The 25812-nt window shown below is 41.4% G+C and overlaps 1 protein-coding gene across 2 annotated transcripts in view; it reads right to left on the reverse strand.

Annotated features, from left to right (window-relative positions):
* Positions 1-25812, reverse strand: part of LOC122804724 (fibroblast activation protein alpha) — a 1600794-nt gene that overhangs the window by 380858 nt on the left and 1194124 nt on the right. For both annotated transcript variants that reach the window (XM_044074776.1, XM_044074777.1), the window contains one exon: positions 7850-7974. In XM_044074776.1, the coding sequence (XP_043930711.1) occupies positions 7850-7974 (125 nt within the window). The remainder of the gene's footprint in view (positions 1-7849; positions 7975-25812) is intronic.

The following is a 25812-nucleotide window of genomic DNA, read 5'->3' on the forward strand; positions in this document are numbered from 1 at the left end:
GTGAGATGATTATATTGCAGAACACAAGCTTTACTGTAACTCTTACTTGCTACTAAATTTAGTTCTTTAGTTAAACCAACCCCCAAAAGTGGCTGATAACATGTACCCCACTTACTATGCACATCATTAATTATCCCATCTACAAAGGACCTAGGGTAGCCCCTTTCATAAAACATACATGCAATTTTACCCAATTCAACACTAACGTCCTCGTAATGTGATGTCATCCGAGCTATCCTTATTGCCTGTCCCTTGATAATGCTCCTTTTCTGATGCAAGGGGTTGTTACTGTTGAAATGCAGTAAGAGTTACAAAAAGTGTCCTTCCTGAATATCCTAGACCTAAAAACATTGATATCATGTATAATAAATGTATCCAAATAATCGATTCTATCCTGATGAAAGTTATAAGTAAATTTTAAAAAATGTGTTGAATTATTTAAATAAACCATAAATTCCTCAATCTCAGTAACCGTTCCTCTCCATAAAACAAAAATGTCATCCAGGAAGCGAGAATACAACTGTATTCTGTTCCAATGGGGGCAGCCTATCACAAATCTATTCTCCCATCCTAGAAGGACTAGGTTGGCAAAGACCAGTGCACAGGCTGCACCCATGGCAACACCTCGGGTTTGTTGGTAATATTCCCCTTCAAACCAAATGAAGTTGCTTTCCGGCACCAAACTCATTAATTCACAAATGAGGGTCACCTGTTCATGGGATAGGTGGGAGTATTGGAGTAACGTTTTCAAAAACATCCAAACCCTCCACCTTTGGAATAGTGTAAAAAGATCATTTATATCTATGGTTAAAAAAATCAATTCCTTGGACCACGATTCCTGTTTAAGTAACCCCACAAAATCCCATGAATCCCTGACCAAATGTAATGTCTTTTCTACAACATGCTGTACATTTTGATCAATAAACACTGCCAAAGGATGAGTCTTGGAACCCTTTGCAGCTACTATGGGTCTGAAGGGGGGGCTTTCTTATGTCTTTGTGTATTTTCGGTATTCCGAAGAATACTGGAATGTTGCGATGTTTCTTATATAAAAAATCATACACTTCTCCATTTATCCTATTATGCAACAAATATTCTTCCAAATATGAATCAATTCTGGAGTATGAAACATTAATTTGGTTAGTAGACACTGCCGTGTATGTAGTTTCCTCAAATAAAAGTTGTTGCATTTCATTTATATAATCTTCATTCTTAAACAGGACCACCCCACCACCCTTATCTGGGGTCATAATGCGAATTGTTTTGTCTTTTCTTAGATCCATTTATTTATTTATTTTTTATTTATTTTACATTTGTTGACTGGGATAGTCCGACTGGATGCATGTCCATTTTCAGCGGAGGCCCGGGGAGAAAAGCTCCAAGGGTAAGCAGATACAGCATTACATAATACTAGCATTACATATTACAAACAGATTATTTACAGAGATTACATAAGTAAGCAAGTTAAACAAGTTCCACAGGTTAAAGTTAGTCCTGAGCACAAGTCAGGATTAAATTAAATTACACAGTAAACTGGTTAACAGATTTTTACACATTCGATTCATTAATAAATTATATTCTTTTCTGGTTAAATTCCAAGGAATCTTTCTATCTAGAGTGTGTATCCTATAAATGTCTTCCAACACTAATTTTTCGAAGGTGTCAACTAATGGATGTAATGGTGGATTATAAATGCTTCTCTTTTTCCAACTGTTTCCACTATCTATATTCCCTTCACCTACTTCTCCATCTCTTTCATTAAACTGTAACTCAAAGTTTAATTTCCTGGTATAGAGTTTTAAAGCTAGGACATTGTCCACTAAATTACTTCTTCCCTCGGGAATAAATTTAATTCCTTTGGATAATAAACAAAAGTATTCATCTATAACCTCTCTATTTGTGTAGTTGTAAACAGTGAAACCATTTTTACTTTTCATTATATTGTTAACTAATTCTTGTATCTGTTTGTTTGGTGATGACCCTTCTTCTGTGTCTGTTGGTAAAAATGCAGATTGTATTTCCCCTTCTCTATATTTCTCTGTGCCAGTCTCTCCAAGTGCCTGATTTTTGGAAAATCCTGTCCCTCTCCCCTTTCATACTCCACCTGGGTGATATCTTCATTGTTCACCCTTATTGCATCACTATAGCTAAATGCTCCCACCTCTTCCCTTCCGTTGCTTTTCCTATTGTTGAAGTCAGTACTATATGGGATTGGATAAACTTCTTTCTTATGATATTGTTTTAAATCACATTCTAACTTTTGTTTCTTTTTATGGAAAATGTTATTGCATCTCCTCTCTGCTTTGTCCAATATTTTATAATATAAATCTTGAAACTGGGGAAATAACAAATCTTCTCTAATTTTCCCATCCAACTCTTCTATTTCATGAATTAAAGCAACCTTTTGTTTTTCATAATGAAAACTGTTTTCTTTAGAAGGTCCATTCCAATACTGTCAAAAAATTCAATAAAATCAGTAACAACATCATTGTCATAAAAAAACGCCAAATGGAAACTTATAAAGTCTGAGCCCCTGGGGGATATTTTCTAATTTAAACATTCATTCAAATAGGCAATGTCCATTTGTGTTGTCTTAAGTTTGAACAGCCTCTTCTCAAAATAAAAAATTAAGTCTTTTAACGAACCAAAATTATGTTCATCCACCTGAAACGGTACTCTTACAATTGCCTCATTTTGATTGGGCTCGTTAAAACTGAACTGTTTTGAAATTAAGTCAGTTAATTTTGTACTGCTTTCCGCATTCACATTTGAATGCCCATTGTTGCCCAAAACTGCCGACTGATTCACTGCAATACCAAAACCATTTTGACCAGAAGCAATGGATGTTACAGTACCTTTCTTTGAGAACCCATCGCCTCGTGGGCAATTGCGTTGTGTTTCCTTACTCTGAACAACCCTGTTGGAAGTAAAATTAGATTCTGAATCGAAACGCTGCTCACTCACAGCTATGACACCATCTTACCTCGACTCCGTTCTTTTAGTCACCTGATCAATTGAACCAATGGGACCTGAAGCTCATAACTCTTCCTGATTCGCCTCATGCATATTCATGCTCAGCTGGTTGGCAGTCATGTTTCCTCCGTCAGTTCCACAAGCAATCACTTCTCTTTGAGAAAAGAGTTCAATAAGTTTTGTTAAGTCACCTCTGAGCTGGCTGACTTCTTCCCTTAACTGCAACAGTTCAGTTTGATGCCCATTGTCAAACCATCAGTACTGGACAGGTTAAAGACATCTAATATATCCATGAAGCATTCTGGACCATAAAAAACTGTGAACACTGATGAAAACAAATGAAATATATAGTACTAAAAAAAAACTGTAAATGGATGACATCACATTACAAGGACGTTAGTGTTGAATTGGATAAAACTGCATGTATGTTTTACGAAAGGGGCTACCCTAGGTCCTTTGTAGATGGAATAATTAATGATGTGCATAGTAAGTGGGGTACATGCTATCAGCCACTTTTGGGGGTTGATTTAACTAAAGAACTAAATTTAGTACCAAGTAAGAGTTACAGTAAAGCTTGTGTTCTGCAATATAATCATCTCACTGGTAGAATTCAAGATGCTTTAAAGCAGAACTGGAATATTTTTAAAACTAACAAGAAAGTGTTAGAGAAATTGGGAAGTCAGCCCAATTTTGTAACCAAAACAGCACCGAAGTTTAAGAGATTATTAGAACAAAAAATTGAAATGGAGGACAGTTTGACACAAGGCACTAGGGCTTGTGGAATATGTGGGCAATGTTCAAGTATTATGAAAGAAAAGGCTGTGAAATTGGAGAATTGTGTAAAAAGCAGAGGGTTTTTTAAGAAAGGGAATTGCAATACTAATAAGGTGGTCTATTTAGCAGTGTGTGAGACATGCCCACATTTTTATGTGGGCAAAACTGAGCATGCATTTAAGACGAGAATTTATGAGCACATAAATGATATAAAAAATTAAAAAATGAGTAACACCCTTTATAAGCATTCCCTCACTTGTTCTGCATTTACAAAGTTTTCTTTTGAAATTTTGGACAAGGTCAATTTGAACCCTAGAGGGGGGGACTGGAAGAATCTGTTAAAAAAGAAAGAAACTGTTTGGCAGCTGAAGCTAACAGCTATGTTCCCACCAGGGTTGAATGAAACAGGATCCATAACACCCATGTTGGTAGAAAGGGCCAGTATTATAACTTAAATTGTTAACTATTTTTAGATGTTTTTAAAACATATTAAAACATGTATATTTATGATTAGAAAGGATTGAAATACATAGGTTAATTTACTTTATTTTATATATACTGTTCATAAAGTGTTTTAAGATGACTTGGTAAAGGTGTCTTTATAAATGTTAATGATTAACATATGCCAAATGGAATTTGATTGGTGGTACAATCAACACGTAGGGATTTATACCTAGTTTAGTGAGTTTAGCTATAATTCCAGAATGGGGGATGGTGTCGAAAGCCTTGGCAAGGTCAAGATAGGCTGTGTGAACCACCTTACCCTCATCTATGGCTTTGGTGTCTAAAGAAGTCAGTCAGGTTCAGGAGGCATGATCTGCCTTTCACAAACCCGAACTGGGTGGAATCCAGAGTTTGGAGGTTACCAATGTCTTTGTTTATGAGTTTCATGATTATACGTTCCATGGCCTTGCAGACCAGGCTCATCAGGCTAATAGGTCGATAGTTCCCGGGATCAGTGGTGGCTCCCCCCCTTTCTGGAGTGGGATAACTGTTGCTGTGCCCCATTCAGTGGGCACAAAGCCTGATGTGAGACTATTATTGAACATGGTGCTTAAGTGGGGAGCCAGTTCGTTCTGAAGTTCATGTAAAATGCAGCCTGGGATGTTGTCCGGTCCCATGGATGCAGTGTTTTTGGCTTTAGAGAGTGCAGCTTTTACCTGCCTAGTTGTGATTACAGGGACTCTGCATTCTTCCTGTATAGATATGGGCCCTTTAGGGGGTGAGAGGGGGGGTAAAGTTAGCACTGAACCTATCTGCCAGGATGTTAGCAATATCAGTTGGTTCTGTAATTTTCATATCGTTGTGCTGTAACTCAGAGCAGATCTGGCTGTGGCCATCGAGATTCTTGACATAGCTATAGAATGCTTTGTGGTTGTCCTTAGAATTAGTGGCGATTTTGTTTTCATAGCTAGCTTTGGAGGATCTTATAAGGGATCTCAGCTTCATACTGAGGCTGACCAGGGATCTCCTCCACTCATGGGATTTTACTCTCTTTTGCAACAGTTTCTTCCTTCCGTTGTACAGTTTGCTTATGGCAGGGGACCACTACATTGGCTTCCTTTTTTTAGAGGACATCATCTTGGCTCTGTTTGGGATAGCAAAATCCATGCACTCATGGAAGTGCTTACAGAGTGCATTTGTGTAGGATTCAGCAGTTGTAACTGTATTGTCCATCTGCATGGGTGTCATTTCTGTCTTAAGAAGCATGAAGTTGGCTTTGGAGAAATTGTTTACCGTGGTTTCCTTAATGGGGGGTGGGGGCGGGATGTGAATATCAAGGGTGATTAGCTTATGGTCAGATCGGGCCAACTAGGAGATGACTTCAGGTGTGGAACACCGGTCACTCATGTTGGTAATGACTAGGTCTAGGATATTGTTGCCCCTGGTGGGGTTGTGGATAACTTGATCCAGGGCACTGGAGTTAATGAATTCCAAAAAGAGTTGAGCTAAGGAGTTGGTATATGAGTAGTTTTCCCAGTTAATGGTGGGGTAGTTGAAGTCGCCCATTATTAGGGTGTTTGGTTGAACCCTAATATTTTCCAGTACATCAAGAAAAGAGGAGTGGGAATCCTAGGGCATAGTGGGGGATCTGTAGCAAGCTATAATTTGGATTGCAGTTTTGCCCAGAGTTAGTTGCACTTGGATAACCTTGGATGCATTATGCTGAGCAACTAGCCTGGATGTGTGGATATCCTTACATGGCCGAAAAGTGTGGTATGAGTTATAGCCTGGTAGTGCAGGGGTGCTCTCTGGAGCCTTGAACCAGTTCTCCTTCACTGCACAGATATCAATGTTCTCCATTTTAAGGAGTGCCTCGAGTGAGTGCATTTTGAGATTTAGACTTTTAGCATTGAGTAGCATTACCCTCAGTTTTTGCTTGCCTGTTCCTGTTATGGTGGTGAATTTGTTATTTGAACCTTGCCTAAAAAAGGCACTATAGGGGCGCAAGAGCCTTAGCCAGTATCCGGAATCCCAGGGGCGACAGGTGCAGGCCATCTGTGGCAAAGCATCGTGGTCTGTCGACCATGTCATCCCAAGCAGACAGATACTGGATCCCCTTGGAATGACACCAGAATCTTAGCCAATTGTTGAAGTCAATCATTTTGTCCTTGTACTGCAGTATCATTCTGGGTGATGGCAGAATGCTACTCAGGGCTAGGGTCATACCTGCCTGGGCTACAAAATCGGAGAGCTCTTCCATGTCTCTTTTCATGTAGTCCAGAGAGGTACGTCTCAGGTCATTCACACCAACATGGACAATGACAGAGTCATATTTGTACTTGTTGTGGAGTGACCTGAGTGCATGGGTTAAGTTGCGGATCCTGGCACCCAACAGGCAGCTGACAGTAACCTTCTCCTTGTTTAGCCTGGTGAGTGGGACATCAGTGTGCCTGACTACAGAGTTACCTATGACTAGTGTCTTGGGTACGTTGTTTTGCCTTATTGGCTGTGGTTGAGTAGCACACATTGAGTCTGTGGGCTATGTGTCATTTGGTTTGTGTTGGGGGATGGAGGTTGCTTGCATTTCTGCTTTGGAGGTCTCTGTTGCTTAGACAGATTATTATTGAGAGCCTCCATGAATGTTTTTGTGTTACTATGTGTGGATTTTGGTGGTGTAGATTTAGTGAGACTATGTGATGTGTGTGGTGTGGTGCAAATGTTAACCTTCTCCTCATGACTGTCAAGTTCATTCTTGGTTGGAGAGAGCTTTTCCTCCAGTTTGGCTAGATAAGTGCATCTCTCACAGGTTGTAGTGCTGGGTGGTAGGAGGAGAGGGTTGTCTGTGTACATGAGGCAATTTCTACATTGCCTCAAGATGCCCAGATTCATCAGATAGACAGGAGAGAACACTGGGAGCTGACCCTTGGACATGCCTGAATAAAAAATTATTTTCCTCTAGATAAGTGAGGAAAATGAGTACAAGAGCTGTTTTTCTCTAAACAAGTGAGAAAAGTAAGTACAAAAACTGTTTTCCTCTAGGTAATGAGGAAGGTTGAGTGCTATAGTAATTAGTAGCTTATTTAGTGCTTACAAGTTCTGAACAAGTGCTGAGCATGAATAAGCAAATTTAAGTGCTAAAACTAAGAATCTGTATCTGCACTAGGCGAGTTACAGGACAGAAACAAGTGCAAATGCAGGCTTTCAAATCAGAAAGTTGAGAGAGATGGAAGAGATTACCCAAACGGCCAATAACTACTATTTCTAGGCCAGAACCACTCCTTATGTGGTAGACAGGTTACCTAGTGCTTACCACTCCCACTGATAAGCTTTCCTCCAACACAGAAAGACTGGGGGGGGGCTCAGAAGCTTACATACAGTCCTGGATACAGCAAATCTGTATCTGGAACACTAGTTACAGGAAAGGTAGGAAACAGGCTTACAGTTTTTTTTTTTTGTTTTTTTTACAGAAAAGTAGCAAAAACAGTAGTATACATATGTGCATAAATTATATGCACATATACAGTGGGTGCAAAGTCTTTGGTATTTTTAGCTTATAAATACAGACTTTAGAAGAGTCAGCAGTTAGTTCTCTGTTAATTCATACTTTATTTAATAAGTATATTCTTGCAATTTATCTTCACTACTGATTCTTACTCACCATAGCAGTTCAGAATATAGTACTTCCCAAATTTGCTGAAGGATGCCGTATAATATTTGCATCTTTCGTCTCGTAAAATGCAAGTTATACACTCAGCCTTTGGATTGTTTTTCTTAAGGTTAAGCCTGAAATTATAAAAAAAAAATATCTGTTTTAAAGTAGACGCACATACTCTTTATTTGAGTTGAAGTGTAGCTACACAGGAAAGTGTAAATAACATGCTCAATCAAAGATGGATCCAAGCAGAAGGCTGTTACTAGACAAATGTAGCTTAAATAATACTGCAACAAGACTGGCTTCCATTTACTACTCACATAAACAAAAAAACTGTATAAGCAAAATGCAGGGATATTCAGAGTTAGTGCCTAGAGATGAAAATGAGAAGTTATGTACCTACCATAACGTTCCATGTTAGTTGTCTTCTTCTCGCCTTCTTTCTTGCTGGATGGGTTCGGAGCCGATCCTCGGCTCCGACTCAGCCAATACTAAAGCTCAAGAGCTATTTTTGCCGGCTCGAGGCTCCCCTATATCCCACAGTGCTAGGCGGTAAATACCCAGATCTCGTTTGATAGCTAAAAGTATAGCAGTGCTGGTCTCCTAGAGACAGAGAAAAATGAAATCCACCTCTATAGAAACTACCTGTAGGACTATCAATCAGGGGCAATAGAGGTGGTTGATGCTGTGGAAGATAAAGATCCCAAGGATCCTCTCGGTCTGTCCAAGCTAGGGGGATGGAGGGTGGGATACAAGAAAGAAGGCGAGAAGATGACAACTAACATGGAACGTTATGGTAGGTACATAACTTCTCAATGTTAAGTTGTCAATCTCGCCTTCATTCTTGCTGGATGGGACCGTCCTAGCACCCTTATCCTGGGTGGCTCATCGGAACAGACTCTTGAGTACGGTGGAACCAAAGTTAGCCCGGTTTCTGGAGGCCATATCCAATTTATAATGTGAGATAAAGGTATGAGGAGAAGCCCATGTAGCTGCTTGACAGATGGAATCTATGGGCAGTCTGTCTTGAAATGCTACTGACGTAGCTAACGCCCTGGTTGAATGAGCTCTAGGTCGTGATGGTAGCTTTTGGTGTCTGAGTTCATAAATGAAGGAAATTACAGAGGCCAGCCATCTCGAAAGAGACACTTTGGAAACTGGAAGGCCCATCTTCCCTTCCGCATAAGATAGGAATAGCTGGTTAGACTTCTTAAACTGTTTAGTCCTATCCAAATAATAACGAAGCTGGTGATGAACATCAAGGAAATGTAACTTTTGTTCTGCCTTGTTGGAATAATTAGGGAAGAAAACTGGAAGGTCGATAGTCTGGTTCAGATTCGCCTCAGAAGAAACCTTGGGTAAAAAGGAAGGGTTGGTCTGAAGGGATACCCTGTCTTTGTGGAAAACTAAGTATGGAGGACGACTGCAAAGAGCATGAAGTTCAGATACCCGTCTAGCTGATGTTATGGCTACTAGAAAAAGGGTTTTCCATGAAAGCAATTTCAGAGAGCAGGAAGTGGCCGGTTCGAAGGGGGGGGGGGGATCAAGGAGGCTAGAACCAAATTTAAGTCCCACTGAGGTGGGGGGTCTCTAATTGGGGGCTTGAGCAAAAAGATACCTTTTAGAAAGGCTTTGCAAAGTTTATGGGACATGATGCTGGAGTCTGAAAAGCCTACATGGAAATTAGATATAGCCGCCAATTGTACTCTAATAGTAGACGAAGAAGAACCTGAGTGAAAAAGTTCTGCCAGGAAGTCTAGAATAGACTGGATAGGTGCAGTGAAAGGGTCTATGCTATTAGTTGCTGCCCAGAAGGAAAAACGTTTCCACTTGCTATTGTAAATCCTTCTTGTGGAAGACTTGTGGGAGGCTATAAGGATGTTACGGACCAAATGGGAAATTAAAGGAAGCCTGGCTAAGGTAGGAAGTGGAGCAACCAAGCTGTGAGGTTGAGAGATAGGAGGGAGTGGTGCAGCTGACCCGATTGATGGGTCAAAAGATCTGGCACTGGATCCAGATGCCAAGGCTGCTCCAACAGAAACCGGTGAAGGAACGGAAACCATATCTGATGAGGCCAGTAAGGGGCAATGAGGATCATGTCGACTCTCAATGCGGCAGCTTTCTGAATTACTTGAGAGATGAGTGGAAAGGGGGGAAAGGCATACAGAAGTCCCTGGGGCCAATCGTGGACTAGAGCGTCCCTGGCGGGTTGACCTGGTAGGGGAAATAGGGTGAAGAAATCATGACACTTGCTGTTTTGGGGAGTAGCAAAAAGATCGCAGCAAGGTCGGCCCCATATCTGAAAAATTTCTTCCAGCACTGACTGTTTGAGAGACCACTCATGTGGCATGAGTATGGCCCTGCTCAACTTGTCCGCTATCACGTTGGACTTCCTGGGGATGTGCGTTGCTATCAGAAACCGCTGAGATGAGATCGCCCACTGCCAAAGTCTGAGTGCCTCTCGACATAAGGGATAAGACTTGGTTCCACCCTGTTTGTTGATGTACCATACTACAGACATATTGTCTGTCTGAATTGCAATAGTCCCGGTGGGAAGAAAGTGCTGAAGGGCTTGCAACGCTAAAAGTACTGCTCTCATCTCCAGAACATTTATGTACAAATGGTTCTCGAAAGGTTGCCATGTGCCCTGGACCGTCCTGCCCTGACAATGCCCCCCCCCCACCCGATCAGGGAGGCGTCCGTCGTCACCATGGCAACTGGGGGGGGGGACGAAGGATCTGCCCTGAAGAACTAGAGGGGAGGTCATCCACCAATATAGGTGCTTCTTGCATGATTGGGTCAGCAGAATACTGTGAGACATTGGGAGCTGTTGGAAGGACCACTGAGAAAAAAGCATCCATTGGAGGAAAACCTTCAAGACAAACCTGGCTTTGATCCTGTCGCACTGAAGAATAATGTGAACATGTTTGCGGATATCTGATACTCTTTGCTCTGTTAACTTCGCGGAAAGATGAATTGTGTCTAAGGTGGCACCTATAAAGGTAATAGACTTGACAAGGCAACAAGGCAGATTTTTCAAAATTTATGGAAATGCCTAGAGCTTGACAAGTATGAATGGTGTAGTCTCTGGATATGAGAAGTTGACGCCTGGTGGTAGCGGTAAGGAGCCAGTCATCTAAATATGGAAACACCTGGAATCCTTGTCGTCTCAGATGAGCCGTGACCACTGCCATGCATTTGGTGAACACTCGGGGGGCTGTAGTGAGACCAAAGGGCAGGGCTCTGAACTGATAGTGACTGGCTCCCAGCCGGAAGCGGAGGAACCTTCTGAAGCGTCTGTGCATCTTGATATGATAGTACGCATCCTGAAGGTCTATTGAGCGCATCCAATTGTCCTGACCCAAGAAGGGTAGAATGGACAGAAGCGTGACCATCCGGAATTTTGTTTTGTTTACAGACTTGTTTAGTCTGCTGAGATCCAATATCGGTCTCCAGTCCCTTGTCTTTTTTGGAACCAAAAAGAATTTGGAGTAGATTCCGGATCCTTGCTGGTCTGCCGGGACTGGCTGGATAGCTCTTTTTGACAGCAGCTTTGATATTTCTAGCGCTGCTTGTTCCCTTAGACCAGGTGGAACATCTGGAAGGGGCCCTTTTGGTTGAGATGGGATGTGGACAAAGGGAATTTTGTAACCCTCAGATATAATCGACTGTACCCATTTGTCTTGAGTGAGAGAAAGCCAGGCTTCTGGATACAGTGATAATCTTCTCCCAACTGCCTCCGAAGGTGGACAGTCGGGCAGCTCCTCAGGGATGCTGAAAAGGTTTGTGAGAGAGAGTCTCTCTGCTACCTTGATTTTGCGGACCCCCTCTGCCCCTAGGGCGGCGTCTATTGCTGTTCCCCCCCCGCCACTAGAGGGGAACTGACTCCGTGCATCAGGCGAAACTCCCTGTGATTTGCGGAACCACATTCCCCCCCCCTTCTGACCCTTGGGATATGGTCTAGAAGGGGGTAGAAAAACAGACTCCCACGGCAGAGAGATTCTTGCCATCCTGTTCGCACCTAGTCAACGTGTCCTTCACCTGAGGTCCAAACAACACTGAACCATCAAAAGGGGAATTGGTGAAGGATGCCTTGAAAGGGTCCGCAAAGTTACAAAGCCGCATCCAGGCGTGACATCACAAAGCTACACCTGTGCCAGCAGCCCTACTCGCCTCATCGGCCGCATGAAGGAGTTGACGATTGAATTCAGGGTTGCCAACTGGGAGTTCATTTTGTCTCGAAACCCCTCAGTTGTTGGATCCTGCAAAGCATCACCCATTTCCTTGAGCATATCTCTCTGAAGACGGGTGAAGTGACACAAGTAGTTCAGCGAACGCATAGCAAAGGTCGCTGAGGAGAACATCTGCTTACCGTACCTATCCATAGTCCTAGATTCCTTATTCGGAGGATGGATAGGTACCAAAGGATCGGCTAATTCCTTCTTAGTGGCTGCGGCCACCACCATAGCATCAACAGAGATGCCCTTGGATAAGAATTCTTTGTCCTTAGGAGCTGTAATAAACTTGGATGGCCTTCGAGGGGTAGATTCCACCGTATCAGGGGCTGTCCATGCCTTCCTTGCCACCACTTCTATGAGGGGGTCAAAGGGAGGAGATACCCAGGAGGTGGAAGGGCGAGAGCCAAAAGCCTCAAGGTAGACCGACTCATCCTCTGAAGGGTTAAGGGTGGACCAGTTCCCCCTCTGTCTAAGGATCTCAAGGATGTTTGAAAAGGAGACATCCTCAGAGGAGGACCGTGGGGACCCTTCCGACTTATCCAAGTCTGTATCCAAGGTGATAGACTCGGGGGAGTCAATATACTTCCTCTTGCATTGTTTCTTCCGAGGGGGTTCCCCTGAAGGATCAGGAGAAGCCTCGGAAGAGGAAGATATTCCCAGTGGGGAAACTTGAGACATTGGCTCTCTACGGTCTGGGACGAGAGGGTGGGTAGAGACCATCACAGGCACTGTAGAGGGAGGAGCTGAGGGAGCCAACCGTGGAGCAGACACTGGGTCTAGCACGCTTCACATGACCTCGAAGGCACCCCGATCAGGCAGAGCCGAAGATCCCCGCTCCGAAGAGACGAGGACTCCTCCCGGCACCGAAAGGGACGGCTCCTAGGCCGATGTCGGGGCCGAGCTCACCAGCACCGAAGCTCCGAGAGGGAGAACGGGCTCGGACAAGGGTCCGATGCCACTCGCCCCCTCAGAGCCAACGAGGGAAGCCTGGCACCCAGATCCCTCCAAGGAGGAGATCGGAGCTGACGACGGAGCCGAAAGTGGAAGTACCGGCTCCGACACACCAACAGTCACGGCTCCCAGAAGCTCCGGCTCAGAACTGAGGAAGGGATGGATATAGCCACTGACTGTTGAGTAGGGCTATGCAGCATTTGGGCCAGTGCCTGGGACTTGAGAAGTCTGCTCACCACCCTATCTAAGTCGTGGTCGGACAGTCTGGAGAACCGAGAGGAGTGGGACCTATGGCTCCTCTCTGATAAAAGTGGAGATCCCGGGGCCGAGTGGATAGAGCCAATGGATGGGGATCTCGACCTCTTCCTAGTAGATGGCTCCGACAAAACTATCGGAGCTGTCTAAGTCTCGAACTTCTCGGCTCCAGCCGGAGCCGAGGTAACAGTTTGAATCTTCGAAACATCGGCTCCAGATAGAGTCGATGTCAAAGCAGCCTTAGAGCCACCAGCGGACGGCTCCGAAGCTGGAGCCAACGCCTTAGAAGACTTAGAAGGTTTTCCTGACGCTGTCTGGGTCAGGGAGCCTTCAGGCTTTAATAAGCCTCGAAGTATCAGTTTATTTTTGTGTTCCTGCAGGACTCTTGGACTGAAAGCGTGGCAGACAGAACAAGAGTCCTGCAGGTGAAAAGGTCCCAGGCAATAAACACAAGAAGTGTGACCGTCTGTCAGAGACATTTTCTGACAGCACGAGTTACACTTCTTGAAGCTTGAGACCTTGGAGTCTTTAGACATCCTAAAGTGGCTGTAAAAACAGACACACCTTTAAAGAAAGAGGAAAACTAAGCTAATCACTCACACAATAAAGTATGACTAAGTGAAAGAAGTGGGGAGGGCCCGAAGACCTGAGGAAATTAACAGGGGATAAATGGGAAAAACAATTAGGGAAACCCAAATGAAACTAGGGATAGATAACTAACAGACTATTTAAAGAAACTATCCTAAAGAAAAAAGGAGATTTTAGAGTTTGATAACTATAAAAGATGACTAACCTGCAGAGCCGGTAGAAACAAGCACCTCGCAGCTAAAACGGCAAACGAGATCTGGGTATTTACCACCCAGCATTGTGGGATATAGGGGAGCCTCGAGCCAGTAAAAATAGCTCTCGAGCTTTAGTATTGGCCGAGTCGGAGCTGAGGATCAGCTCCGAACCCATCCAGCAAGAATGAAGGCGAGATTGACAACTTAACATTAAATGTAGACATTTTGAGTTTCAAACAGTTTTGTATTTTAAAAATGAAACTAGTGTTTGTCACCTCCTAGTTTACAGTATAAAAACTCTATGGTATATATTTTTACAGTTTACAAGGAAGATGTTACATAATTGTCCAATAAGTTGTAGTTTTTTTAATATTTCTCAGCTTTTGACTCCCACAGCTGACCATCAGCAGAGTCCAGTGCCTCTCTTCAATCTCCCCAGCACTCCTGGCCTCCCCAGGACTAACTGATTAGGATTAGGCAGTGAGATGATTAAGGTCTCTGCATCATCCTGCTGCCAGAAGTGTGTTTTCTAACTCTTCTCCCCACTCTACGTGTCACAGTAACACCCACCCTTTGCATGGGGTGTGCAACAGGCAGATAGCACCCATGCATCCCCTCACTTCCATAATGAGCTGACACTGGCAAGTTCGTCTACCCCCTCCAGGAACCACTATGCAGTTGTTGCCCTAGCCCCTGCCAGGATTATCCTAATAAGACTCTGTGCCCTGTGCATGCCCCTTTGTTCTCCTGTTCTGAGACAGACATGACTGTCCTCCGTGCCCCTGCCAGGAGTATCCTAACAGATCTCTGTGCCCTGTGCAAGCCCCTCTGTTCTCCTGTCCTTGGGCAGATGTGCCTGTCCTCCATGCCACTGCCAGTGAATAAAGGGGATCAGAGTTATAAGCAAAGCTTTATCCCAATACCCCACAGTGCTGGATTTCTTGTAGAATCATTCAGCTGAAATGAATCAGCTGCCCAAACATCATTCAATAAATACTGTGAACAGAAATAAAAATCTGCTGTAAAACACTATACATTTGTTCCTGTTCTGCTGTAGCGCACTATAAATTACATTAGTGCTTACTGCTATGATTGTCTAGGGGACAAGGTTTCCACAATGGTTAAGGTCTTTTCCTCCCAGGTGCAAGTTGTACGACTGAATGCTGACCTCCAGCTAATACAGGTGTGGAGTTTGTATGCTCTCTCAATGTCTCTGTGGGGTTTCTCCCACCTCCCCAAAAACATGCTGTATGTTTCCACATCAAACTCACCCAAAATTGAAGGCAGTTGTGGGCAGCACCACAAAGTCTAAATGTTCCCTACTGGGGAAGATTTGTATAGACCAACCATGTTAGGCAGTATCTGTGGTGGTCAATGCCATCTAGAAAGGAGAACACAAATCACAGACTGTACACTATGTCAGAGATATCCACTCAACATTGCAAAAATTTGATCTATGTGATTTAGTCATTGGATTTATGAATCAAAGCCCCTCCAGTTGAGAGTTCTGTAGCCATTTTACCATTAAGGCACACTCTGCATTGAGAGATGTGAAGGAACATCCTAACATCCTAAACTAGATATATATGTGGCATTATGATCTGGATAAATAAATCAAGGTGTTTTGTATCCTGCAGCATCAGAAAACTATACTGATTATTTATATCTGTCTCAAAGCAACAAAGCAGATGACCCCTTAAGGACATGCCATGTTTCAGCTAGATGGCTTCTGAATGCCCGTTACCTTTTCTTTTAAAGACTATGTGTACATTCAGGTCAGTAAAGCCAAATCCCAGTCACTGCAGACCTGCCATATTTAAGATTTTTTGTGACCTCGTCAGTTCAGCAAAAGTGGATTGTTTGGCTACCCTGGAGATCTCTGACATCACAAATCTCCTGTTCTAGTAGGATATCTCCACTCATTAGCTGTAGGCATATAACTGGAGAAATTCATATGCATTTAATGCATTGTATGCTGAGTTAAACTCAGCTCTGCTTTTATATATCTATACACAAAAACATCAGTGCACATTTTTTATCTTCTTCTTTCAATGATTTGGTCATTGCTACGCTTAAATAAGGGGATGATTTCAGGGGACCATTATTGAAACCAGCTATTAGAAAGGTACTATGACTGCCATGTTCATCATACAAGGTGAATGAGAATCATTTGTGAATTACAAATGACAATAGAAATTTTCAGTATTTTAGAGGAATATTCTGACAAAAAATATCAAGTCTTTGCTCTGTCTCTGATTTACAGAAAGTACACATAATGTTCTGGCGTAAAGTATGAAGCCTGATAGTGGGCAAAATCATTTTTGTGATACTTGAAAAAAATGTTGCCAATTACTGTGAAGATGAACTATAAAATCTATTTTGAAGTCTTGTATGAATTTGGTACTTCTATTGTTTTGGATACAGCTTTACAACATGCCATGCCCTTGTCACATTTATGCAAATTGCAATTAAAATTGTATTTAGTGGTCACTGTTTTTCAGATTTATTATTGTTTTAATGTACATCTCTGGATATTTTTTTTCATATGGAAATGATAAATATGCCCATAAAAAGTTTAAATGACATTTTTTTGAAAATGTAAAATGGACTATTCTTCTCAAAAGATACCTTCTATTAGATGTTATGGTGAGTAAGGATACAAAGACTCACCAGGATGATGCTACAGAATAAACATGTAAGCATTACACATATTTATTTGTTAATTAGGTAAGTGAACTAATCCAGGGACCTTTTTCAGCTATGACCCAGAGGACAAATGGCAAAGACAACAGCAAGTAAGAAATGCACTTAGAAATGCAAAGAAAAAATACCCCATTAAGGTAATTGTCAAAGAATGAATGTAGACTACATAACCAAGGTGTGATAATGAATACGTAAAACAAAACGATATTTACAAGAATGCATACATTACTGATGCGTAAATGTTCAGTGTAAACTTTATTATAAATTCAGGCAATGTAAGGTGTTATTTATTTATACTTGGTTGCCAGGGTTAATCTTACTGGGCCAACAGCCTCTTTTCATGGGAGACCCAAGGTGATATTCATACCAACTAGGGGAAATTTTGCCAGGGTACCATGGGACTTAATGATTTTTATATGATCACAGGATCATAGGAGGTTATCAGGCTAATGACCCTACAGCCTTTTTCACCCTAGCTATTCATGCCCCAAATTTACCAACTACCAGTGTCACTGGCTATAACAGCTCTGGTATATGTTTGTGACTTAGGGCATCTACAAACTGCCCCTGCCCATAAGGGCCACAGATAAATTTGCAATTTCCCATCCATTTTTCCAAATTGCATTTGAATAGGCTTAGGGAAAATATTTGTTTCACATGAAGGGGGGGGGTGTTCCAGAGAAGGGTCTGAGATACATGCCTATCCCTCCAGCATGTTTTGTTTATGTCATAGATGAGATTTCGATCCTTAGGATCCTTAGATTGGGTAAATATAGGGATGCTTGTTTTGTGAATCTTTAGAAGATCCATCTGGTCTGGATCAGAGAAAGCCTTGTAGGTTAGGCATAGATCACCCCTCAGTAGTCTGTATGAGACTGAGTACAGGGACAGGGATTTGAGGTAATCTGCATAGGACATATTATTTACATCCTGTATTTTTTTTAGTGACGAACCTCTATGGCTACTCCAGTTGTTGCAAATGCATGGTCAGGTACATGCCGAATGGTGCACTGTACTCAATTATTGGTCTAATGAGGGATGTGTATAGTGGGACTACGATCTCCTTCGATCTGATGCCATGCCCTTACTTATAAGCTGCACCACACAGAAGGATTTTCTCACAACCAAGGGCACATGGTGATCAAAGTCCAGGTTACTGTAAGCCTTAGTTTCCAAGTTTTTTACCACTGTAGGGGAGTGTTATCTGTGCTGTAATTTACAGGGCTAGTCATTTTCCCAAAGGGTAAAATTATGCATGTTTTTGCATTGAGGTTTAGGCCACGGTTCTGGTACCAGTTATTTTTTGTGTCAGACCCTCCTGGAGGATAACTACATCTTTGGGGGATTCAGTGATTGTACTCAGCTTGCAGCCATCAGCAACTTTGGTTAGGCACAGGCCTTCTATATTCACCTTGACTTCAGAGATGTATATTCCAAACAGTAGAGGTCCCAGTCCTCTAGGGCACCACTAGTAACAGGCATATTTAACAGGTTGAGGTGTATTCCCCCATCCTAACTTCATATGTCCTCTCTATGAGCAATTTGGCTATCCATTGGCTGACATAGGGATTTATGTCTAAATTTGTGACTATGTCTATAATATCTGAGTGAGGTATCGTGTCAAAATGCCTTTGCCAGGTCAAGGTGGGTAGTATGTGCTATCTGCAATCATCCATGGTGCTACTGACCTTCTATAAGTAGTCCACCAAGTTTAGTAGGCATGAACTGCCCTTGATGAAACCGAACTGGGAAGGGTACAGTGTGTGAAGATTCCCTATGTCTTTGTTTATCAGGTCTACAATAATTCTTTCCATGGCCTTGCATATAAGTCTAGTAAAGCTTATGAGTCTGTAGCTCCTTGGGTCTGTTGATGGTCCTCATTTGTGTAGAGGTATGACAGTTGCAGTCCTCCATCCCCCAGGATGAAGCCTGTCTAGAGGCTGTAGCTGAACAGAGATTCTAGTGGGCCTGACAAGTCATGTTTCAAACTATTTAGGAGGCATCCTGGGATATTATCGAGGCCCACTGATGCAATGTTTTTAGCTCCGGAAAGTGTACTGAGGACCTGTTCTTTAATAATAGTTGGGACAGAAATGGTGGAGGATATTTCCTGGGGTAAAATTGGGGGAGATGGGGTTGAAATTGGAGCTAAGTTTATCAGCCAGCAAATCTGCTGTATCCCCTATTTTGGTATAGGAAGTTCCATTTACTGTTAGTTCAGCACACTTAAGGTGTTCCCTTTAAGGTTGTGTACATAACAGAAAATTGCCTTATGGTTATTCTTAGCCTGAGAGGATATTTTTGCCTCAAACTTGGCTTTGCTGGACTTGATTAATCCCCCAGTTGCTTATTGAGACTGATGAAGGATTCCTTTGTCTTTTGTGCATAGACCTTCCTATTTTTTGACAATATTTTCTTTCTTTTGTTGTACAACCTATTTATACTGAGGGTCCACCAAGGGGACTTGTTTTTGGAGTTTGTCGTAAGTTTATTTTGGTCTGGAACTGCTGTTTCTTTGCAGTTATTTATATGTCTACACAGGGTTTCTGTAAACACTTTCACATAGGCTATTGATTACTCTGAATATGGGGGTGGGGTTTAGAATGCATTCACTTAATAGGAGATAGTTAGCCTTGGAAAAGTTCATAAAGATTCTGAGGTTTGCTGGGAGTTCATGCTTTATATTAATTTCAAGGGTTACCGCTTTGTGATCTGACTGGTGAGGACATTACACAAGTGGGAGTGCAGCATTACCTCATATTTGTGAGTACCAAATCCAGGATATTTGCACCCCTAGTATGTGTGCAGACTAGCTGTTCCAAAGTGTTTAACAAAATCAAGGAATCTTTCAACCTGCATATTAGTGGTTGTTGCATGTATAACCAAGAAATTGGTGCAGCAAGGAGCAAAGCAGGCCCCTCACAAAATGTTTCCACCTTTTCTTTAAAAATAAAAAAGGATCCAGCATTTATTAAAAAAAAAAAAAAAAAGATTCAGTGTCTTAGTGGTTGTATATGTATCCCAGTTTATGGTTGGACAGCTGAAATCACCCATAAATATGGGGCTGGGCTGCAATGTGAGTGACTTCAGTGCATTCAAGTAGATGGGTAGTTATCCTCAGTCATAGATGGGGGTGTATAGGCAGCAAGGGTATGGTAACGGACTTTGTCTAAGGTTAATTGGACATGGAGTAGCTCAAGCATGTCATATTGTCTGACCAATCTTGAGGTGTGTTTACTTTTTATGTAGAGTGATACACCTCTACCTCTTGTCCATTCTTGTGTGTTAGCTGGTCTAAGTGTGTGGAAGCCATTATAGCCTTGCACTGCCAGGGTGCATGGCTTTAAACCATGCCTCAGTAACTGTACAGATGTGAGCACTCTCCAAGGTAAGGAGTGCTTCCAGGGAGGACAGAGTTTTGTTGAGACTTTTAGCATTGAGCAGTAACACCTTTAGTTTATATTGCATAGACTTTACTATGTTGGAAGATTTGTCAGATAGGCATTGCCTAAAAAAGGCACTGTGGGGTGGATAATGTTTTGGCCAATATAAGAAAACCTAGTGGGGACAGGTTCAGACCATCCCTGGGCAAAGCAACATGGTTTGTTGATCATGTCTTCCCAAGCTAACAAATATTGGACACCCTTAGAATGACACCAGTAACTAAACTAAGAGTTAAAGTCAAACATCTTCTCTTTATATTGTAGTACCATCCTTGGAGAAGGTAGAATGCTGCTCACTGCTAGCCTATACATCCCTGGGCACATAATATGAAAGCTCTATCAGGTATCTCTTCATATAGTCCAGTGAGGTACATCTCAGGTCATTAACACCCACATGGACTATGACAGTCATACTGGCACTATTGGCTCGATGTCCTGAATGCATGTGTAATCTGGTGGATCCTTGCCCCTGATTGGTCTCCTTAATCAGCCTGGTGATGGGGTGTCAGTGTGTCTCACAATAGAGTCTACAATGACTAATATATTGGGTTCTCTGTCAGTTTGCCTTAAGAGATTAGAGGCTGACACATTGTGAGATATAGTTGTAAGTGTCCTGGGGAGTGTTGTCTTTGTAGAGTGTTTGGGAGGTTGCTGAGGGCAGTGTCTGGGAGACTTTTGAGGTTTGGGTAGATTGATGAGCTTTATCATATGTGACTTTATGTGTCTTATCCATGTATGTGTAGTGAGATTTGTGCTACTGGCAACCTGTTGGGAGATATCAGTGTCTGTATGTCAGAGCTTTCTCTACTAAGACAGTATAATTACATCTCTCACAGTTTGTTTAAGAATAAGGTGGTTGTTAGTAAACAATTGCTACATTGTCTCAGAATGCTCATTTCCACCAGGCTGGCTACAGGGACAGTAGGAAAGTGCATATCCATGGCTGTGGATCCTCTTTTTTGTGATCTACAAGGGGTGGTGCATACAGGGGTTCAGAGTTGTTGGGCTGGGAGGAGAGATCTAGGATTGCTTTAAAACAACCGTCTTGGGATAATTAATGCTTCTCAAAGGGCAAACTAGTTGCTCTACACTCAGCTAGATACTTGAGAAATGGCAGAGTAAATTTTATATGGACAATTACAGCTCTAGGTGCCTACATGTATACAGGCACTGCAAACCACTGCTGCACAGCTCAGCACATGCTATAGAAGATGAGTTAAAGAAAATCCAATAAGCAAACAGTAAAAATGCAGTATATAAGGCTCAGATCCTGCAGCAATTCACAATTCTCTCGGTATTGTAGATTATACCACAAGACAAAGGCCCCCAGAACAAGTAAAAGCAGTAGAAATTAAATAAACAGGGCTCAGATCCTGCAGCAACTCACAATTCTCCCACTACATGAGGGATACTACAAGACTAAGGTCTCAGACCAAGTTAAAAATGCAAACAGTTTACTTTTGGTTAAAACAAGGAAAAATTTAGAAAACAACAATACACAATTCAGATTAACACAAGCACAAGCTGAAATGGGATTAGATGACACAGAAGCTAACTCAAACTTTAAGAATCTAATGGGTGTGTCTTAGTTTGAATTATTAATGTCCAGTAGAAATAGAAGTGGGAGGGGTTTGCAAACTCTAATTTGCAGTAGGGATGGGCAGCTAGAAAGACATCAAGTTTAAAAGCACAAGAGTTGGGTGGATGGGGAGCACAAAGGCACAGCAGATAGCGCTGCCACCTCATGGCAGGAGGCTTCCTGCTTCAATTCTCAGCTAGGGTGCCTTTTGTGTAAAGTATGCATGTCCTCCTTGTGTTTGTGTGGGTTTCCTTTGGGTGCTCTGGATTCCTCCTACATTCCAAAGGCGTGAAGTAGGTGGTTTGGACACTCTAAGTTGGCCATTGGTGAGAGTGTCCATGTGAGTGTGGTGTGGAATAATTACCATGGCAGTGCTAACCATTCAGCAGTGTAAACCTTGGTTCTAAATGACTGTCACTGTTGAAGTGACACCCCGAACACATGTATGCAAAAAGAATGTTTCTTAACTGACTGTAGCCAACATCTTTTAAGATTTCAAGAAAAAAGATTAGCAGTAAAACAAAGTTTAAACTACAACATTTGATAGGTGACATGGGATCTTGAACATCTACCCGAGGTACCAGAAGCTCAAGCAGATGAGGCCATGGATTAATGTCTCACTGAAATATGGTGCACTCACCCCCCTTGTGCTGCACTGCATTGCAGTGCTAATACTGGAAATTAATTCAACTACCTGATGTGGTAATAGAACTCACAACCTGGACAAACTATCTGACCTCAGTCTGGCTAACCCTGCTCTTAACTGGTTCTCCAGCTACCTTACCAATAGGCTTCAGTCCATCAAGTGGCTTTCATCCTCCTCACTCTTCCTCCCTGGCCAAATGGGTATACCTCAGGACTCCATCCTTGCCCCCCATCTATTCAAAATCTTCACAAACTATCTATACACTGCCTGCCCTCTCTCATCCCTCATTCAATATGATGATGATTCCACACTAATCTCCACTGCAATCTCACTTAAGTATTAATTTTAATCCAAAACTCATTCAAATTAGTTGAAACATGGTTAACTAATAGCCAACTATTACTGAATCCTAATAAAACAAAACTCTTCTTCCCAAAATCCCTCAGCCATCACAAATCTACTTTTATAGGTTCATAGATAGATAGATTTTACAATGACATCTTTTAATAACACAGCAATTAGGGTTGAAACTCACACAAAGCTCCTAAATAGCATTATCGATGACCAACAAAAATTTGATCTACACATCTAAAGCTGTATAAAAACACACCAAAAACTTGGTTTACTGTATAGGAATAAAAAATTCTTAACTAAAGAATTTAGACTTGCTCTTGCCTGCAGCTACATCCTCCCCAGTCTACTATATGCATCTCCCAACTTTACTAATCTGCAAACTTCACTCAAAAACAAGTTGGAACTCACTTTTTTATTTAACATTTGTTTACTGGGAAAAGTCTGACTTGGAACAAAGACAATTTTCAGCTGAGGCCCAGGAAGAAACACTCCAGATGCATGCCTTTGAAACATGGGAGGAAACTGGAGCACCCGGAGGAAACCCACATAAATGCAGGGAGGATCTGCAGACTGTGCATAGAAGGCACCCCAGCAGAGAATCGAACTGGAGAGCCTCTTGCTGTGAGGTGACAAAACTACCGCTGTGCCAGCCAACTTATAATAAAATTGCCAGGTTGACTGCCACTCAACCTTACAACTCACACCATTGCTTCAATCTCCTAGACTTGCATTGGCTGGAACTCCCCCAACATCTTCTGCTTACCCAATTGCTCCTTACTCACTCCATTGTTAACAAACCTACTTCCTACCCCTGTTTCTCATCACTCCTCATCTACTATACCCCCAAGCACACTCTTAGAAACTCAGACAAACTTCTTTTTGAAGTCTATAAAACTAATAAAACTATTGGCTAACTTCTGTACAGTTGCTCAGTTGCCTTTGCCTGGAACAAACTTCCACTAAGCATCAGAGTTATAACCAACAGTAACATTTTCAAAAAAAAAAACAAAAAAAAAAACACTAAAAGACAATCTATTTAATTCCTGGATTTGCTCCTACCAGAGCCCCACATAACTCCCCCTTTATTCCATTCTGTCTTATTACCTATGATTATTTTAAATCTCCTCCCTGTTTCCTGATTTCCTCCCTTACTACTCCCTTCTTATTTTATAGTATATCACTTACTCTCACTAAATTTCTCCTCTCTCTGTATCTTACCCATTCTTCTACATATTTTTTGTTTCAGTTACCCCCACTCATGTGCCTCTCAGTCCTTCACTCCTTCTGTGTTTATATTTCCTGACTTTCTGTTTCTTTATCATAGTAACTTGTCTCACTTTATTTCTGGAAGCCATGTATGATTCTGCATTCTCCCCCTTACAAATTATATATTTTCAGATTTATTTTTAATTCTAACAGAATGCATAAAAAATGCTTACTGTACTAATTTATTCCCAACTCCATTATTTTTGTATACTTAATATTTACTGTATGTTAATATGTCTCTTATGGAGCTTTTCTCCCTGGGTGTCCACTGAAAATGGGCTTGAACTCATTCGAATTAACTCACTTAACAAATGTCAAAATAAACAAAAAAAAACATCACATGTAAGAACGTTATGAAGGACACATGTCCAGAGCTGTTCTTTAAGCTACTACAACTGATTGTTTATTTAATACTATAGAATTTTTGTTGCTTGACTTTACAGAATGTAGGCATGATCCAGTCTATGTAACACACATGCAGAACAATCTATTAACACAGAGAGAATACTATGAGTGACCATTTTTTGTGAATATGACATCTGTGGAAAAATAATGTGAATGCTAACAAAGTGAGATTACCTCTAACATACTCCAGTAATGTAAAGATCATTACATGACTGTAGCCAGGACACTTTTTACTGCCCCCAGCCTAACTGGCATTTAAAAATGGACCCATCTTTCAAAGTGTTGCACCCAGCAGTTACTAAATGCAAACACCATTTTCAGTGGTCCCCTCTAAAACTATTAAATATATTTATTTTAGATTAGCAATCTCTGTAAGCAAGTTATGTACCTGTTGTTAAAGACATCACTTTTGACAGTAGTAAATGGAGTATTTTTACCACCAGTATAGACATTATGAACATAGTAAGAGAATCACCTATTTTTATGAATAAGAAAAATTTGAATGAGCGATTGTGCTGTATCAGTACAGTATGTGAGAATGAATTACATAAGACTGGAAATTTACTCATCCATTCAGCTGCTATTCATTCAATCCCTTTAAAACATAAGCATAGAGTCATGTGTGACCATTTTGTTAAAACAGAAGCATAAAAAATAGTGTTTTTAAACTATATGATAAAGTACAACTGGATGTGGAAGCACATGTGCACGTGTATTTGCATGGTATGTATATCTATTTATTTATTTTTATTTATTTTACATTTGTTGACCGGGCTAGTCTAACTGGATATATGTCCATTTTCAGTAGAGGCTCGGGGAGAAAAGCTCCAAGATAAACTAAGTGAAAAAAAAAACTTAAAAATCATTTTAACATAGGACTAGAAGAAGAATAAAACATATTGAGATATACATTGCAAATTACAAAATAAAACCTTGGAAGGATAAAAAGCAAATAAGGTAACTGTAGATGCATACATTATGTACTATGCTTCTAGCAGGTTATAATATGGAAATCAGAGAGGACAAAGCAAAGAGCTTTAGTGCTAGAATATTTATAGTATGAAAAGGAGGTAATTATACAATAAAGAAGGACAAGTGATGAAAGAGTAATTATGTAAAATATGCAACTAGAGTATAGAAGAAAGAAAAATCTTCTGTAAAGAGAATTTAGAGAGACAGAGGACAGTATGGCTAGAGAGAGAGACTTTGTTTAGTAGTAAAGAACTTTGTTTATTAGTAAAGAAAATGTATTTGTTCTAGAGTAGTGTAAAAGGTGGTATTTATAGGTTAAGAAAATAAAATAGTACATATGTAGTCAAAAGTGGCAGAAACTTAGGTAAATCTTGT

The sequence above is a fragment of the Protopterus annectens genome, chromosome 6.part0 (genome assembly GCF_019279795.1).
Source record: "Protopterus annectens isolate FY-2018-M chromosome 6.part0, PAN1.0, whole genome shotgun sequence".
Lineage (NCBI taxonomy): Eukaryota > Metazoa > Chordata > Ceratodontiformes > Protopteridae > Protopterus > Protopterus annectens.